This window comes from Staurois parvus, unplaced genomic scaffold (assembly GCF_062004578.1).
Source record: "Staurois parvus isolate SC_StPar_1 unplaced genomic scaffold, SC_StPar_1.0 ptg000136l, whole genome shotgun sequence".
NCBI classification, from domain to species: Eukaryota; Metazoa; Chordata; class Amphibia; order Anura; family Ranidae; genus Staurois; species Staurois parvus.
Genome location: NW_028317932.1, coordinates 6810345 through 6829969, shown reverse-complemented (window position 1 = coordinate 6829969; position 19625 = coordinate 6810345). Strand labels below are relative to the sequence as shown.

The 19625-nt window shown below is 44.8% G+C and overlaps 1 protein-coding gene across 1 annotated transcript in view; it reads right to left on the bottom strand.

The window, feature by feature from the left end:
* The window catches only part of CDCA7L (cell division cycle associated 7 like), a 36534-nt gene extending 29764 nt beyond the window's left edge, over positions 1-6770 (bottom strand). Inside the window, exon 1 of the mRNA XM_089673153.1 lies at positions 6634-6770. Within this exon, the coding sequence (XP_089529279.1) occupies positions 6634-6657 (24 nt within the window). The 5' untranslated portion in view covers positions 6658-6770. The remainder of the gene's footprint in view (positions 1-6633) is intronic.
* Positions 6771-19625: the final 12855 nt, after the last annotated feature.

Genomic DNA, 19625 nt, shown 5'->3' with positions numbered 1-19625 from the left:
GTAAAAAACCTTCAGCCTTTAGAATCACTTTAATGGCACACCTCCTTCATATATGTGTCTCACGTGCTCTCCCTCCTAGGCACTGCAGCTCACAGTGTGATGGTTTCAGCAAGAGAGGCAGTGATATCAATCCAAATAGCAGTGGGCAGGACTAGGTGTAACCAGGTGCTGACTGACAGGCTACACATTTGACAACGAGCAGAGACAATACTGATCGCCACACCCTTGCAATACCCCACTGCAGTACGACTGGTCACAGCCTACATGAGTGTGACAACTCTGCTCTTAATTCAGGAGCAGTGCAGCCTTGTTGCCACACCATCACAGGAAGCTGCATTAGGTGGAATTTACTGGCAGGGTCAACAGGTATTCCTGTGACTTTGCAGGGGAACAAAGAGAAAACTAAGTACAGGTGTAATTATTAAAGGATAAGTTCACTTTTGGGAACATGTTACATGTTCCACCCATGTTTAGGGTGGAACACGCAACACGCTTCCAGTGCTGTGAAATGTAAATCGATATCCAAAATTAAGTCTATAATAAACTGTGATATAATAAAATAAACACCCTGTGTATTGACACTTTAAAAGTCCCACTTTTACCCTTGAAAATCCAAAAATAGTATGTAAACCTTTCCAGTGTCAGTGAAATTATTTAAAAAAAATCCCAAAAGTCAAAAATTATTTATCCAAGTTCTGATTCATAATCACCGTGTGACTCCAAAAATGCTGTGTACCTCCAAAAAAAGAAAAACTGGATAGTGTATTATCCTCAATAAAACAGTGATTAAATCATATTTATAATACTTAAATCCAAAAAGAAAAAAACTTTTTATGTGCAAATAAAACACAAAAAAATGTGAAAAACACATGTGATAGTGAAGCACTCTGTGTACACTTCTATATACACATTCCTCTGTGAACACATCTAAGTGGCTGAATAACATACCCTTACCCTAAATAAATAATACACAAGCCTCCAAAGGTAGTAATCCAGTGGATCCTCACTTCAATATCAAACTTCCCACAGGAATACCTTCAGATCCCAAATGAATCCTTCTTTATACTCATGCCTTCATTTCTCTCCATGTCACTCATAGATAGAAGAAATAACAGCCATATAGTGTAGTATATTCGGTGTAAAAAAAGATCCAGACTTTAATTCATGTGCTTACGTTTAGAAATAGTTAAATGCACATCTTCCCATTACTCCACCTCAAGCAGCTTCCTGGAACGTCGAATGTAGTATAACCTCACTTAAGATGGCCGTTCCGCCACTTCCGGTTTTCGTGCAACGTCACATCCCTTTCCCAGTGCTGCAGCGTCTGCCTGACCCCCCCCCCCCCATCCCTGTGACAGAGGTGCAGGGAGAAGTTCCCCATACTGTCACTTTTTAAAAACAGAGCGGCCTTGTGGGGCTCCGCCCACATGGCCGCATCATTCATTCACACTGTTCTGTGAATGAATTACAAGTCCCGACAGCCTTAGTGGCTGTCTACTTGTAGTTCTCAATGAACCCACCATCCTGCAAACAAAAATAATAAATGCACATTTTTTCTTACATGCAAAAAAAAGGTGCATTTATTATTTTTGGTCAAAAGGTGAACTTATCCTTTAAATGTATTGCAATACACTGCAAAAGCAACTGCACACTGCTCCATACAACCCTATTCAACCTGCAAACACTATTCAGCAATGCTTCCTACAAGTAGTAAAACACAACAATCTACACACAGGGGTTTAGGACCACTTCACATATCAGGTGCATATGCGTTTTAAACATGGTACATTTGACCACTTTAACCATTTCAATATCGAGCAATTTTACACCTTCCTGCCCAGGCCATTTTTCAGGTTTCAGCGCTCTCACACTTTGAATGACAATTGCACGGTCATACAACTTTGTACCCAAACTAAAATTTTATCATTTTCTTCACACAACTAGAGCTTTCTTTTGGTGGTATTTAAATCACCGCTGGGGTTTATATTTTTTGCTAAATTAACAAAAAAGGACCAAAACTTTTGAAAATAAAACACGTTTTTCTTTGTTTCTGTTATAAAAGTTTACAAATAAATAATTGTTCTTCATAAATTTAGGCCGAAATGTATTCTACTACATGTCTTTGGTGAAAATAACCCAAATTAGGATGTATTATTTAGTTTGTAGGAAAGTTATAGAGTTCACAAACTATGGTATAGATCTGAAAATTGATCAATCCTGAAGTACTGACGGCCAATCTAATTTCTTGGAGGTCCAAGAATGTCAGAACAGTACAGATATCCCCCAAATGACCCCTTTTTGCAGAGTAGACAGTCCGACGTACTTCATAAGAGGCATGGCGAGTTTTTTGAAGTTGTATTTTTTTTGTCATAATTTTTCGGAAAATGAAAAAATTAAAAAAATTATTTTCACTATTTTTTTTTTAAATACTGTCACCAGTGCAGTACATCGTCATCATATAACTGGCATGGCGGTGAACAGGGACACTGACTGATGACAGTATGAAAAAAAAAAAATATATATTTTTTTTAATTTTTTATTACATTTTTTTAAAGATTTTTTTTTCATATTTTACTATGACCAAAGTAGTACAATGTTAACATAGTAACATTGTACTACTTTGAGGAAGTGATCAGTATTTTGTTTTTTTTTACACAATTTGCTTATAGCAAAGAATTACTTTGCTATAAGCAAGCATTTACCTGAATGAAATCGATTCATTCAGGTTTTTTTTTTTTTTTTTGTGCTTAGCTGTGATTTGGCCACAGCTAATCACATGACATGTGCATGTGACCTGCTGTGACCATTCACAGCTAGGCACTAGTAAACAATGGATGGCATGAATGAAGCCATCCATTGTATACCACTGTCATGTGATCTGCTGTGATTGGTCACAGAAGGTCACATAGTACTGGCAACGGGGGCCGGTACTCAGATCTGTCATCGGCCGTGTCCGAGGTACACGGCCGGTGACAGATCGCACCGCTGCGCGGCTCTGCGAACGCGCGAACTGCGCATGTGCGGGAGGACGCCAAATGGCGTGCACCCGGAAAACTAGAGCGTTTTTGTGGCTGCCAAACGGCTATAGGCCGGGCGGCTAATGGTTAATACCAGGACTTTTCTGACACTTTTTATTTACATGTAAAATCAGTATTTATTGCTAGAAAATTACTTAGAACCCTCACACATTATATATTTTTTTAATCAGAGGTCTAGAGAATAAAATGGCGAGTGTTGAAATTTTTTATGTCACATGGTATTTGTGCAGTGGTTTTTCAAACGCAATTTTTTAAAAAAAACAAATTAATTTTAAAGCACAAAAATACAATACACTACTAATAATAATATAATACCCAATTGTTTAGTAAAAAATAAAAGAGGTTACACCAAGTAAATAAATATTCAACATGTCATGCTTTAAAATTGCTCGTGGAATGGCAACTCTTTAAAAGCCTTTACAGGTTACCAGTGGAGAGTTACACAGGTCTGGTGCTAGAACATTTTCAGTAATACCCCATGCGTGGTATACATATGTGTGCATGACCTACAAATGCGTTCACCTTTGCATGTGAGTAGTGGGGACAGGGGAGTTTACAATTTTTTTTTTGTTTACCCTGTCCCTTTAATTGTTATCACATTTATTGTTCTCACAAGAAATGTAAACATCCCTTGTGATAGGCAATAAGCAGCGACAGATCCTCTTTATTGAGACATCTGGGGTCTAATAAACCCCAGATCTCTCTCCTCTACCCTCGAAAGCTTCGGATCAAACTCAGACTGGTTTGATCTGAAGCATTCCCTTGCCGGTAAACAAAAGACTGAAACGGTTTTGTATACTATAGAAATGATTGGTGGCGTTCCGGTCCCAGATCAGCTCTATGGTAAGCCAGCAGCACCGCTGGCTTCAGTGCCGAGGTCCCTGTGGGACGGGAGAGCCCAGAATAGGATAGGGGGCAGTGGGGGGGGGAGTTGGCAACCCTTGTTACAGCAATCCAGCGGCTAATTAGCCACTCAGATCGCTTTTACCAATTGAGAAAATGTACAAGCTTCTGAATATGTGTGTGTATATGTACAGAACATTTATTGCAACTCAAGACGTGTTAAAGAAGAATGTATAGTGTATGTTACCCTAAATATTTTTTTTTCTATGTGTGTTCACATATGTTTATTCCTTTCCTAATTGTTTTAAACTGACCACACAAAGTACAGAAGCTGATCGGTGTTAGGCCCCTCTCACACCAACAGTCTGATCAGGTTCGTGACAGTTTTTCAGGTGGACCATCCATCATTCTCTATGGAATGGTGGGTGTCAGCGGACACATGATCTGATCTTGTAAGCTAAAAACAGATTGATGGGAGTCCATTCCCCATCCATCTTGAGGATCGGTCGCAAACGGATAGACGGTCCATTTCAATCGCACCGCCCCATAGAGAACGGCGGGCTGTGTCTACTCTGCATAGCTGAGTGGACACAGATCTGTCATCTGCCTGCTCAGCGGGGATTAGTGTTGCGATCCCCCGCTGAGTAGGCGGATCTGCTTGAAGTCCACCCCATCCCCCATCTGAAAGGGGCAGTAGCATTGTCGGTTTTCATCTTTTGGCTGTCCATTCAGAGGTACAGGACACTGTGCAGACACACAGCATGCCTGCATTAGCTATTCTGTTCAACCCCCCCAAAACAAATCAATCACTGCCTGCCTCTGGTTCACACCCCTTCCCAATCACAGCCACATCTTGAACACACTCCCTGCTCTAGTACAGCCTCGCATCTTGCCTCAGGCTGAACAGACTATGAAATACAGGCACACATACAGCCCTTAGCTCAGGCATGCAGGCAGGAGTGTGTGCTTAACTCAGAAAGCCCCTCCTCCAGATGAGAGAAAAGAAAATTCCATTAAGACTCCTGGGATGTCAGTGATCGCTGTTTCCTACAGACACAGCTGATCACATGACTAGGTAAAAGGCCAATCACAGCAGCCTTTTACCACGTGATCAGCTGTGTCCAATGACACAGCAGATAAAGTAAATACAGTTGACGGTTATTGGCAGCACTTTCCTCACACTGGTAGTACTGCTGATAACCAGCAAATGTCACAGAGGACACCCGCGCTGATAATCAGTACCCTGATCATCAGTGCAGCATAATCAGTGCCTACTCATCAATGCCCACCAGTACCACCTCATCAGTGCCCATCAGTGCTGCCTATCAGTGCAGCCTCATCAACACACATCAGTGCAGAAAAATTACCTGTTTGCAAAATTTTATAATAGAAACAAAGAAACTTTTTTTTTCCAAATTTTTTGCTCTTGTTTATAATGCAAAAAATAAAAACCCCAGTGGCGAATAAGTACCACCAAAAGAAAGCTCTATTTGTGTGAAAAAAGTGATACAAATGTCATAGGGGTACATAGGGGTTGAATCGTCATTCAAAGTGCAACAGCGCTGAAAGCTGAAAATTGGCCTGGGCACGAGGGTGTATAAGTGCCCTGTAGGCAAGTGGTTAAACAAAAGGGTCAGGGACTTCTTTCCTGTATCTCTCGCAGGTACACCAGCCCATTCAAATGAATAGGCTGCAGTACCCACGCATGCACAACCCAGACGTGAACCTACTCTAAGGGCCGGATCAAGTCAGAATCACACAAAAATGTGGTACGCATTCCTGTGCGTCCCCCTGCAGAGCAACTTTCAGCCCATTCATTTGAACAAGCCGAAACTGCACAAAGAGTAGAACATCCCCTACTTTTGAAAAACGCACCACACCAAATCGCATGGTACCATGGGATCTGGAGCCTGCAAATGCACTGCTTGAACTGCCATTAACAATATATTGGCACCTGCAGCAGATTGCAAAGGCAGTGCGCCTTGAACGTGGTGCAGGAAACACACACAGAACGTTCCTTTCCCACAACATGCTCTGGTGTGACCCGGTGATAAAACCTTTGTTGTCATTTTGATTCAAGTGAAGTTCTTCAAGAGGTCCGGTTCACACCAGAACGTGGTGTGAGAAAGGCGCATTCATGTTTCCAGCACTTCCTTTGCGATTTACCGAGGGTGTCAACACATTGCCAACAGCACCCCAAACAAAAGTGCATTTGCAGGCACCAGATCAAAGAGTACTGTAGTACCATGTGATGTGGCGCGTTTTCCACAAGTATTGCATGGTTTTGTGGGATTTGCTTCAAATTCCCTGCAGGGGAACACAAAGGAATACACTGCATGTTTTAGTGAGATTCTGGTGTGAACTCGGCCCGGAAGCCGAACACTTCAAGGGTGAAAAAAGCTGTGCGGTTACCCATAGTAACCATCAACTGCTGGCTTTCACTGTAAGTGCCTGGAATCTGGTTACCATGGGCAACACCTCTCCTCACACTAGTTTTACTCAACTTTCAGAATTACACCAATCACTTTAGAATGGCGGCTGAGCCCGGATTGGCGGTCAGTGTGGTGATAAATGTACTCCCTACAGTACTAATGACCCCCTATAGAGAGCTGAGGGTGTCTGAGAGCTTCCTGCACGCAGCACGCTTCCCCTCCAGTGGCGCCAAATCCAGCTGGCACAGGCGGAGCGCCCACGTGGAGCAAGCACAGTGCCGCGTGCAGTGCGGGTGTGTGAGTGCTGGCGGTGTGCTCACCTTCCCGGCGGCCGCAGTTTCCATGGTGACCGGTCTCCAGCTGTATGACAACGTATAGGAGAAGCGCGGGTCTCAGGAGTCACAGTCTACACAAGCCACCTCCAAATCTCGGGGAAGGAGAGGGAGGGAGGAGCGCACACACATTGGCCGGCCCTGTACTGCACGCCGACACCACACCCACCGCCTGTTCTTTTCTGAGGGACCACACAACCTCCCCAGGGCAAGGACGACTTGTTCATCTGCTGAGGTATGGGCCGATGAGTTCTACTAGTTCACCAATGTCATGAGTTTCCGAACACTGTACACAGGATTTTGAAGGCCTGGCTCACACCTGTGCTTTTTTATGTGCGTTTTGCTGCATGTAAAAACGCAGGAAAATACATTGTTTCCAATGACGCTGCTGCTTTGTAAAAAAAATAAAAACGAGACATGTTTCATATTTTATGTGATTATCTGCACTTTTCTGGCCCATTGAAGTCTTTCAAAGCATAAAAATGCAATAAAGCGGTATTAAACCAAGAAACAAAAATGTAATATGTTGCAGTTTACCAATCATTAGATGTGGCGGCATTAGTTTTCTTTTTTTAGTTTTTTTTCCCTGGTTATCCTGCATTAGGGCTCGTTCACACTTGACTAAACTTCTAACTCTTACCAGACACTCCTATAGCTTTAGAATGGGCGTTAGACAGGCGTTTATAAGCTTTACAATGGGCATTAGACGGGAGTTAAAGCGGAGCTCCAGCTGGAAAAAAAAAACAAAAAGTCAGCAGCTACAAAAACTGTAGCTGCTGACTTTTAAAATGCAACCACTTACCTGTCCATCGATCCTGCGGTGTCCCCACCACTGAAGGTTTCAGTGGCTGTCTTCTCTCCCTGGCGCTGGCAGCTTTAGTGTGGGCACCCGGCTGTGACAGCTTGTGGCTTCACAGCTGGACGCCCACTGCACATGTGCGAGAAGTGCTGCACTTTGTGAATGGTCCCGTAGTCTTCTGGGACCTGTCATGTGTTCTAGAAAACTATGGGGAGAGGGAGGGAGGACAACGTCTGCTTCCGATTGCCTAGGCAATCGCAGTGGGAGTGGGTACCTGTGAAATTCGGGTACCCGCTCCCCAAAGGTGCCAAATGGGGAGAGGGGGACAAAGTATTAAAGTGGAACTTCCCCTTTTGGGTGGAGCTCCACTTTAATGAGCATTTGTATGGGCGTTAGGCGTTTATGAGCTTTAGTATGGGTGTTAGACTGGCGTTTTGCAAGCATTAAAGATGCTCCCCAAACGTCCTATGTGCAGGTTTGAAGCGTTTTATATGCATTTGACAAGCGTTAAGACCACACCACAAACTACATAAACTGTAATACAAAAAAACAATATGTATGACTTTTTGCTATTAAACATGTCCAGTAAAAAAATTTAAAAAGTCAAATTTTGTCATAAATGTAGGCCAAAATGTATTCTGCTACATGTCTTTGCTATGAAAAAAATCCCTATACCTGTAAATTAATTTGTTTACATGAAAGTTATAGTGTTTGCTGGTATATATACTGGGATTTTGTTTTTTTCTATTTTTACTAGTAATGGCGGCGATCAGCGACTTATTGCAGGACTGCGGTGGACATTCTGACACTGAAACTGACTTGGTGTCACTGACATCCCCAGTGACACCAGTACAGTGATCAGTGCTAAAAAAGCACTGACACTGTACTAATGGCACTGGGCAGGATGGGGTTAACATGAGGGGCGATCAAAAGGCTGTGTGCTGGGTGTGTTTTACTAGGGGGCCGTGTCAGTGTGCTTCATATCACTGTAAGCACACTGCTTTGGATGGCTGTGCACAGCCATCCAAAGCAGTGTTCCCCAGCTGACAGGGAGGAGAACTGTTAGTATACAAAACAGTTCTCCTCCCCGTCGGAGATCCTCTGTAATCACTAGGCAGGACCCGGTGATTGACGGCCACGAAAGGCGGCACTGGTAGGGCCTGTGCCCCCTCCCCGGAAATCTTTGTACAGTGAATAGGCTAGGGGATCAGTCAGCGGTTAAAGTAGCCATAAAGGCTGAAGGTTTTATACATTCATGCATCCTATGCATGAAGGTAAAAAACCTGTGTGATGCTCCCCACAATACTCACGTGAATCTCCTCTCAATCCAGTGATGTTCATGGGAGCCTCGGCTGTCCTGGGTCTCTCTCTCCTCATTGGCTGAGACACAGCAGCGGGAGCCATTGAGAAGAGAGTGGGGAGTGGGACCGAGCTGCAGCTCTATGTGTCTTATGGATGCATAGAGCAGGGCTCAGAAATGAGCACGCACCAGTGCCCCATAGCAAGTGGCTTGCTATTGGGGGCACTGGTAAAGCAGGAGGAGCCAAGAGCACCGGCAGGCACTCAAGAAGAGGAGGATCAGGGCTGCTCTGTGCAAAATCACTGCACAGAGCAGGTAAGTATAGACATGTTGTTTTCTAAAATATGACATGTTTATTTAACAAACAAAAACAAAACTTCAATATCACTTAATCTACTAACTCCCAGGTGTTCACGGCTCTGCCACCTTGTGGTGGGCCATAAATACAAGAGGAACAAGCAAGGGGGGTGCTACAGAATGTGATCTTTACCTAGGAGTGGTCGTTTCCCCTAAAGGGGTACCAAGCTGGGTTGCTGAAGAGGACTAAGGACTTGATGGACTTTGCACTGCTTTGAGGTGCCAGCCTGGTTAGGAAATAGCCTGGACAGGGAAGAGAGCTAGAGTGAGGAAGTATTAACTGTAAAGAGATTGTGTGCTGTATCAACTAAATACTTCTCAGTAAGCAATCCAAGTTAATTTAACCACCTCCCGCCCGCCATATAGTAATATGACGGACGCAAGTCCATCAGTGCAGCCTATCAGTGCCCATCACTGCAGCCTCATTAGCGCACATCAGTGAAGGAGAAAAATCACTTATTTACAAAACTTTATAACAAAAACTAAGAAAAAACTTTTTTTTTTTCAAATTTTTCAGTGGTTTTTGGTTTGTTTAAGAAAAAATAAAAAACCCAGAGGTGATTAAGTACCACCAAAATAAAGCTCTCTCTGTCACAAAAAAATGATAAAAATTTCATATGGGTACAGTGTTGCATGACCGCGCAATTGTCACTCAAAGTGCGACAGCGCTGAAAGCTGGAAATTGGCCTGGGCAGGAAGTGGGTATAAGTGCCCTGTAGGCTTGTGGTTAAAGGTTCCTGGGCTGAAGTTCTTACAAAAGGGGTTGCATGTAATGGCATATCAAAATAACAATGGCTTGTACTAACTAGGGATGGAGCAGAGCGGCAAGAGTGCCACCATACAAAGGTTATTCATGCAAAGGAGTTGGCAGGATATATGGCTAACAAGCTGCTGCCATGAGTAATCACCGAGTAGTGGTGAATGTTACAGCAGCCAGCAAGCTGGAGTAGAATACTTGGCAAAGAAGATGATGGTAACACTGGTAGTGAGGAGGTTGGTGAGCTGACTCCCTCCCTAGTGACTGCTGCCCCATATTCACGATCGACATCGTAGCACAGGGAACCTATGTACCAAGCCTGGAAGTACCGGAAGACGGAGAGAGTAAGAAGCGGATCCACTGATGTGTTAACACCCTCCTAATTAGGGTAGGCTGCAAGGCCAGATTTAGTTTTAGCTTCACTGTAATCAGTGGAGCAGGGCTTGATTGCTTGGGGCTGTTCAATGTCTCACAGGCTGCTGTTCTGCTACTTCCCCCTGGCTTCTAGAGATTTCTTGAAGTATAGTAGGATGGAGAACAGGACAACCAGCCTGAATATTTATAGATCTTTGACCAATCCCTGGAGAGGCATGCTCAGTAGGGGGAGAGAAATCTCATAAATGGTCAGAGGTCTGGCAGTCTAAAGAGAGTTTCTGGGTCCAGCCTTCTAGTGTAGACCGCTGTGCTGGTGGCTCTGCCCCTGGGGCAGAGAAGTCTGAGGACTCCCTTCTTTTTGAAGATCTCAGGGTCCCAGCTTAGCTTAGCTAGAGGGCCTACCACAGAAAGAGAGAGGAAGCTTGGATCAGAGTATGGATAGAACCAGGTGAATAAGAGTAAGGAAGCTCCACTATTTGGGACTGAGTACTTGTTCCTGCTACACAGTGGTTAAGTGTCTTGTAGGGTGTTCCACCTAGCAGCTTATTGCACTGCAACCAGGAGCTGTGCAACACAGGTGGGGAGCGTGTCATGCTGCTTAAATGTGCCTAGCATAACCAGGAATTGTGCAAGACAGCCAGGAGTGTGCCATATTGTTTGTGTGTCTTATTGATCAAGTGTGCCTAGTGCAGCGAATAGCTGTGCAAGACAGCCAGCAGCATGCCCTATTGATCAAGTGTGCCTAGTGCAGCCAGGAGCTGTGCAATGTAGTTAGAAGTTGTACAACTTCCAACAAGAAACAGTACAGTGCAGTTTAGGGCTGTGCAATACAGCCAGCATCTTGTACAGAGTAGCTAGAAATGTAGCAGTCCTCGAGTTCTTACAGCTCTACAGTTTTGGAGTATCCCACAGTGCCCAGAACGCTCAGTTACTGCTGATTTAAAGAAGGCAGCGCTATGGACTGTGTTTCCAGTGTCAGAGTGTGAAATAACTGATGGCCTGGCTGCTGCACTAGCAGAAATAGACCCTGGGACTTTAAACTTGCAGCCCTAGTCGAGGCTTGCACTACAGTTACATAAATGGAGTTCTGCACTGTGTGAATGGTGGGACTTCTGTATTGTCACTTGGAGTGAGGTGGCAATCATGCCTGTGCTAGTGGAGCAGGACACAGGCTCCACAGTGTCCCCCTTAAAATGCTGCATTCGTAGAAAAGGAGGTGTCAGGGTGGATTTGATTTAAATCAAACTGATTTAAATCACGATTTAAATCACGATTTAAATCACTAGTCAGTAAGGCTTGATTTAAATCCTAGTTTTCTACATAAAGACTAATTCTTGCTGGTATAACTTTAATATGCAAGTAGATGAAGATTTTTAGAATAACTTTTCATATTAGTTTTTTTATCCCCAGTTTAATAGGTTAATCATTCATATTTGGACAACTTTTCTGTTGTACTTAGGAAGGAGAAAAATAATCATTACCTTAATTATAACAATTTAAATAGATTTATTCAACTGAAACAATAACATTACAGCATATGTTATTTGCTTAAACAAACATCCATGTTTGTTAACTAATTTGGCTAAACAAAATATATATATTTTAAGAAACTTAGACTGTCAGCCCCTTCCTCCTCACACTTAGTTTCACTTTATTCTTGTGCAGATCTATTCCACTCCAAACAATCAGAAAAATATTGTTTCTATTCTATTCACTGAACTTCTTGAAACTTAGCACTGAAGGGGTTGATTCTGTATTCATAGGTTTGTAGAAGTTAGGATTAAGGTCTTTTTCTTAACTCTGTTCATGTTATAACATTTTTGCTCTAAAGAAAAGACGTGATCTCCGCTGAGTCAAATTCAGTTTTGAGAACTGCAAAAGTAAACCAAGCATCTGTGATACTATCTTGTAGGCGGAGAAACTGCCCAATAATCTTACAAAAACCTCTGGAAGAGCATGACATTGTAAAAGGATTAATGGAATTTATTTACCAAAACAAATTAAACATATACAGCCTTATTCTACATAACTAAAAAACTAATTTTTTTTTTTCATGATGGAATAACCTTTGGATGGTAATATATATTTCCTCAAAAAGCATTTTATTTTAAAAAATCCAATTTAAATAAAAAAATCCAATTTAAATAAAAAAAATCCGCTTTAAATAAAAAAAAATCCGCTTTAAATAAAAAAATCTGATTTAAATAAAAAAAATCCAATTTTTTTTTATTTTTTTTTAAAAATCATTGATTTTTATCCACCCTGGGAGGTGTACAGTAACACAGTAAAAGTGCTAAGTGTATTATAGCGGAACTGTGCAAGACGAACAGCTTGCTTTTTAATTAGGGTGCTGTCTTAATGCTGATTCTTGCAAGACCGCGGCCCTGTGCCTCTTTCCCGGGTATAAGCATGTTCGCAAAGGGTCCCCGCTGCGGTCCAGGACCCAGCTCAGGGTGCGCCAGTGCAAGACCAATTTGCCCCAACACCGCTGATACAGCTTGCCCCTGCCCTGCCCGTACCAGTAGGGTACATTCCCGTGGGGGCGCTGTTGGGTCACCTGCCAAAATTTCACGGTAAAAATATGACGTTGCAGGACTGGACTGAAAGAGTGCAAAGTGCAGTTAGAATGTGTAACCTGACTTCCGAGCTGCAGGCAGAGGTTGCATTGGGGGCTCTGGAGGGTGACGTCAGACGGACAGTGATGGTAAGGCCTGAATCTGAGAGAGACACCCTAGAGAAAATATTCTCCCTGCTGGAGAGAGCCCAAGGGGGGCGTGCTAAAGTAGTGCAGCTGCGGAGCCATTTCTTCAACCGACCACAGCAAGAGGGCGAGACCCTGATGCAGTACTCCAATGCCCTACAGGAGACGCTAAATGAAATACAGCGGCAAGATCCAGAAGCCATGGGAGCTTACCGGGAGGTGGACCTGCTACTACGAGACCAGTTCATAGTGGGGCTCTCCAACAAGTTCTTACAGGACAAATTGCAAGAGATGACCTGGACGGCACCCAACGTGACATTCTACAGCATCTACTTAGCCGCCATGGAGAGAGAGGAAGAGTGCATACCTGTGGCGGTGAGAACAGTGGGTAGTACCCATGCTACAAGAGGTCAGTCTGCATCTGAAGACTCAGAATCCTTAAAGGATGTGGTCCAGGCCCTGCGGACAGAATTAAGAGAACTTCGGCTGGAAGTGTCCCAGATGAAGGCAGAATCTGCCCGGTCTCCGGAAATGACCCCAGCACCCCGCGCCACTCCACCCAGGAAAACTCAGCTGTGGGGGCACGTCAAAAGGGGATCCCTCTGTTGGGCTTGTCGACAGTACGGCAATATGGCCAGAGAGTGCCCAGAACAGATGAAGTCTGAGCTGGCGTTAAACTTCCGACTGCCGCAGTAGCTGGGCGTCCTGCGATGGTACACCAGAAGCTAAGCCCTAAGCATGAGGAACACGACCTGTATGCCAGCAGCCCCGTTATGGAAGCCGAGTTGGAAGGCCAGAAGGTATGCTGCCTAGTTGATACAGGGTTGGAGTGCACCCTTAGGCCTCTGGAGTTCTTCGAAAGACACTTTGGACATATGATGGAGCCGGAAGATGGGAGCGTCATCAAGCTGACGGCTGCCAATAACAGAGAGATGGACGTCCGAGGAATAGTCTGGATGCGGGTCCGGCTGTGTGGGCAAGATATCGGCAAGAAGGGGGTCGTGCTGGTGGATCATTCGTCCCGGAGAGGGATGGATGTGACACTAGGTATGAACGTGCTGAGAGACCTAGACCATCAACTTTATGCCGAAGAAGGGCCGAGGTATTGGCAACAGGGCACCACACACCGGCCAACCCAGAAGGTTCTACAGCAGATGGTGAGGAGCTGTAGTCTGCGAAAGGGCGACATGTCTGGTCGACCCATTGGACACGTGAGGGTGCCACGGAGGACCTCGGTGAAGGTCCCGCCTCGACAAGAGCGAATATTGATGTTGCCGGTTGGGGCTGGACAACAACTGAATGGACCGGAGGTCCTGATCGAGCCCGCTTACCAAGAAGAAATGCAGACTCATCCACTGGTAGCCCGGGTCCTCGCTACTGTGAAGGATGGATGTGTGTCTGTACGCTGCCTCAACGTTGAAGACTGTGCGTTAACTGTCCCTGGGAATACCTTGCTGGCCGAAGTTTATGTGTCCGAAGGGGATATTCCTCGACGGAGGAGCTTCACGCCACGGCCAGATAGAAGATCAGCCTGGACCTATGCTGTAGAAGTCCATCAAAGGGAGACCCCGACAGCGGAGTGGAGCAGATCATGGCCTGGATGGGGTTGAACTGCAAAACCCTGACTCCAGGACAACAGAAGTTGCTGAAAGACACCCTTTGGGAATTTCAGGAGGCCTTCTCGAGACATGATGAGGACTTCGGGTGTGCCATCACCATCGAACACGAAATGCTGCACCGATCAGGAAACGTTACCGGCAAATCCCACCTAAAATGTACCAGGAGGTGAAGGATATGGTGGCCAGCATGTTGGAAAACCAGGTGATCCAGGAGAGTCAAAGTCCTTGGGCTGCTCCAGTAGTCTTGGTGTGGAAGAAAGATGAGAGTCTCCGTTTCTGCGTGGATTATCGGAAGCTGAATGCCCAGACCGTCCGGGATGCTTACCCCCTTCCGCGGATTGAGGAGTCGTCCGCCCTGAGTCATGCAAAGTACTTCTCGACTCTTGACCTGGCCAGTGGGTATTGGCAGGTACCAGTGACCAAGAAGGACAAAGCGAAGACGGCCTTCATCCTAGCTATGGGACTCTACAAGTTCAACCGGATGCCATTCGGCCTGTCCAATGCCCCAGGAACGTTCCAGCGGTTGATGGAGCACTGTCTGGGAGATCTCAACTTCGAGTCGGTATTGATATACCTGGGCGACATAGTAGTGTTTGGGGCCTCTTTTGAGGATCACCTCCAGAAACTGCGACAGGTCTTAGGACGGCTGCAAGACCATGGGCTCAAAATCAAGCCCAAGAAGTGCCAACTGTTTTGACAGCAGAGTATTTGGGACATTTGGTCACCCAGAAGGGGGTAAAGCCAACCCCCGACAAGGTGGAGGACGTCCAAAAGTGTCCCCAGCTGAGTACACTACGAGAGGTGCGGTCGTTCATTGGACTGGCCAGCTACTACAGGAGGTTTATACCCAAGTTTGCTCATTTGGTGGGCCCCTTAAACGAGTTAATTGGCACTGCAGGGTGCCCGAAGAATCGTCCCATCGAGTGGGGACCCCGGCAACAAGGGGCCTTTGAAGCAGTGAAGGGGGCTCTGATCAGTGCCCCGATTCTGGCTTATGCGCGGATCGACACCCCATGGTCTGGGAGCTGTGTTATCTCAAGTCCAGGATGGACGTGAGAGAGTCATTGTCTATGGCAGCCGGTCTCTGAGGGAGTCAGAGCGCAGCCCTTACAACTATAGCTCCTTTAAATTGGAACTACTGGCACTGGTGTGGGCCATGACCGAAAAGTTGGCAGAGTACCTGACCAGTGCAGAGGTGACCGTGATGACGGACAACAACCCGTTAGCACATCTGGAAGATGCCAAACTCGGTGCGCTTGAGCAGAGGTGGTTGGCTCGCCTTTCTAAGTACCAATACCTCATCAAGTTCCGGTCAGGTAGGGAGAACGGCAACGCCGACACACTCTCCTGAGTCCCTGTAGGGTTGCCGACTCAGAGTGCCAATGAGGAGCTAGAGGACACTGAAACTCCTGACCTTGGTCGATTACCCATGTTCCAGGACGTGGCACATTCAAGTGGGGTGGCGTCCGGTATGCCAGTGGTGCTGGGAAAGACGTTGGCTGATTGGGAGAGGGTCCAGAATAGCTGCCTGGACCTGTGGAAAGTGAAAGAATGGGTCCGGACCAAGATCTGGCCTCGGTCAGAAGAGTGGGCTCGTCTGACTCCCGAGGGCCAGATGTTGAGGCAGTGGGATAAGCTGACTGTTACCCAGGGCCTCCTGTGTCGGACCATATACTTGCAGTCAGAGTTGCAGTATCGGCGACAGATTGTCATCCCCATGTCATTGGGACCGGAGGCTGCCCGGGAAGCCCATGAGAGGGGTGCCCATTTTAGGAGCGATAAAACATTCAAGTGGCTCCAACGGCTCGTGTACTGTCCAGATTTGGCAGACATGGTGGCCGAGGCATGTCTTAAGTGTCGGCCCTGCGTGCTGAGTAAGAGTACTGAACAGCGGGCTCCCGTCCAGGCCATCCGGACATCAGCACCCCTGGAGCTCCTTATGATCGATTATGTACAGATTGGGTACTCTACCTCGGGACACTCGTACTGTCTAGTCATGACAGATCATTTCACAAAGTATGCGGTGGCTGTACCCACCAGAGATCAGACGGCAGAGTCGGCCGCTGAAGCGGTCTGCAAACACTTTATACAGGTGTTCGGGTGTAGAGAATACATTCAGACCAGGGGGCATGTTTTCAGGGTACTCTAATGAATGAGTTGTACCAACTGTATGGAATTGAACGTTCCCGCACCACCCCGTATCACCCCCAGGGAAACTGGGCATGCGAGCGGTTCAACCGCACCTTGCTCCAGATGCTGCGGACTCTGGAGGACCGCCAAAAGGCTTGGTGGCCCGAATACCTACCTGAACTGATGTGGGCCTATAATAACAGGGTACACAGTACCACCGGATACTCCCCACATGTGCTCATGTTTGGGAGAGCTGGACGGGAGATTGAAGATCTCCACAAGCCCGATCCAATGGAGCCACCACCGAGAAAATACTACCGCATGGGTGCAAGAGCCTGAGAGCGATCCACAAGGTTGTGGGGGAATGCTTTAGACAAGTGGTATACCCCAATCCAAAACCAGTGCAGAAGGAGGGGTATGCCCCGGGTGATCGAGTGATAGTCAAAGCCAAGCGGCCATCTGGAAAGTTGGATGGGCGGTGGGAGGCGGTCCCATATACGGTGGGACCGCTGGTCTGAGGTAGCGCCAATCGAGACTGGGGGACCCTCAGGAAACTTGCACCGTAATATGTTGAGGCATTGTAATTTTGATGAACCAGTATGCGTGGAGGGGATGGCTCCTCCTGCTCAGAGTACAGAGGAAATCCCCTTAGAGGAGGGGGAGGAATGGTGGGTTGTCCCTGCCCCGATACCCACAGAGGCTCCAACCATAGCAAGTTTGCCACCAAGGGAAAGTTTTGAGCGGTCAGCAGCTCCTCTCCCATTAAATGTGCCTGACGTCCCCAGTGCTTCTGAGCCTGTCACTCTACGAAGGTCAACAAGGCCCAATGCTGGTGTGCCCCCACAGCACTATGCCCAGAATGAGTTTGTATGGGGAGGGTTGCTGAGGACGACAACCTCTAGTGGGGTGGCATGTGAGATGGGGAAACAGCTCTCATTGTTTTAACACTGTTTGTGTGCAGTAAATTATTGTGTGGAGTAAATTAAATGTTCTGGAATGACCTTCTGCGGTTTAGCCACAAGATGCCACTGTTTTCCTAACAAAGCCTCAGACTGCATAGATATTTCTATACAACACAAAAACAGCGCAAAATCTAAAATTAAAATAACACAAATAGATAAACACTAAATTTATAATAAGTGTCCGTGAAAAAAAAAAAAATATATATATATATGTCCTTATTCCCATCAAAACCAATAAAAATCAATCAAAAATCTTCCAAATGTGCTTCCACCTATTCACCACATGAGAAATAATGTTGACCGCACTCACCAGATGGAGGTGAGTAGTGAGCCTTATAGGATATAAGGGATCCTTTAACCCCTCCAAAGGAACTCAAATCTCCTTCTTCACCCTGCTATGGTATAGCCCTCGTCTCCACTCTATTTCTCCATGGATTCCTCAATAGTGTGCAGAGAAAAAAACTACATAGTGTAATACTGCCACTCCATATAAAATATAAAGATAGAATAAGGCCACTCACATGTTTAAATAAAGTTAAAAGCCTTGTTTAATAGCCTCAATGGCTTCAAGATAACAAATTTTCAGAATGTAGATATAGGGATCTCACGCTTGTATAGTCACTGCAGAGGATGAACAGCCTTCCACCTCCGAGATGGCCGCTTGAACTGCATAAGCCGGCGTGCGTTCCAAACACCGGAAGTGACGTTTAACCAGAATGACGGCGGACCGGAAGTGCATCAACGCGTTTCGCCACACCCACAGGGCGTTCTCAAGACACCGCCTTCAGTGTCCAGCCGACATTTATACAGCTCAGGGAGAGCTCACATCCATCTCCTATGCAAATATCTATATGTACCTCCCACTGTCACCCCTGGTGAATAAACCCTTCACATCGCTGCTGCTAGTACCCGCCCACTACCCTTACCTCATCCTCTGTGAACTAAATGTGAGATTCCTTCACAGTTTATATACAAACAATGATCCACAATTTGGACAATATAACAGGAATCAAAGCAAATATATATTAAATCGCATTAATTGAAAATAGCATTTATCATATTAAAACCAATCAAGGAAAATGTTATTCTTTAATCCAATATGAAGATCCAAATAAAATTCATAAAAATGTAATAAAAATACAAAATAAAATAAAAATGAAAATAAATAAAAATAAAAAAATATATAATAAAAAAAATATATTAAAAATAATATATAATAAAAATAAAAAAATATATAAAAATTAAAATAAAAAATAAACAATAATAATAATGAAAATCTAAATGAAAATGAAAATCAAATAATAGTGCTCAAATAAGCATAAAATTAAAACACATAAAAAATTTAGGGTATAACAGCAGAAACCTATATTGAATGCAAGCATTAACCTTCCACTGAGTAGAGTGACTGACACCCACCGACAATAATAATAATGATCTCAGTCAATCTATTCACCAATTGGACAAGAAACAATTAATGTCAATCTCTGCATTTAAACCTTTAGGGACCAATGTCCCCATATTATAAATCCACTTAGTTTCATTTTGTGAGATGCCTATCAACATATCCCCTCCTCTCCACGGCGTCTCCACTCTATCTATTCCACAAAATGTTAAACAGGTTGGATCCCTATTATGACAAAAACCCTAAAGTGACGTGATAAACTGTGATACTTAAATCCTTTTTTGATGTTTCTAATATGCTCTCCCAATCTAACAGATAATTTTCTAGTGGTTCTCCCTATATATTGAAGGTTACAAGAACATTCAAGCAAATAGGTAACATGGTTAGTGTCACATGATATAAACTTCTTAATTTTATAAGATGAACCAATAGAGCTTGATTTGAAACTATCAAAGTATTTTTTATTATTATCACCTTTCAAAAACCTACATGCTGAACATCGTCCGCATTTGAAAAAACCAACTCTGTCCAAAAAGGTGGCTATTTTCCTCGGTTTATCAGGAACATTCTTTACCAAC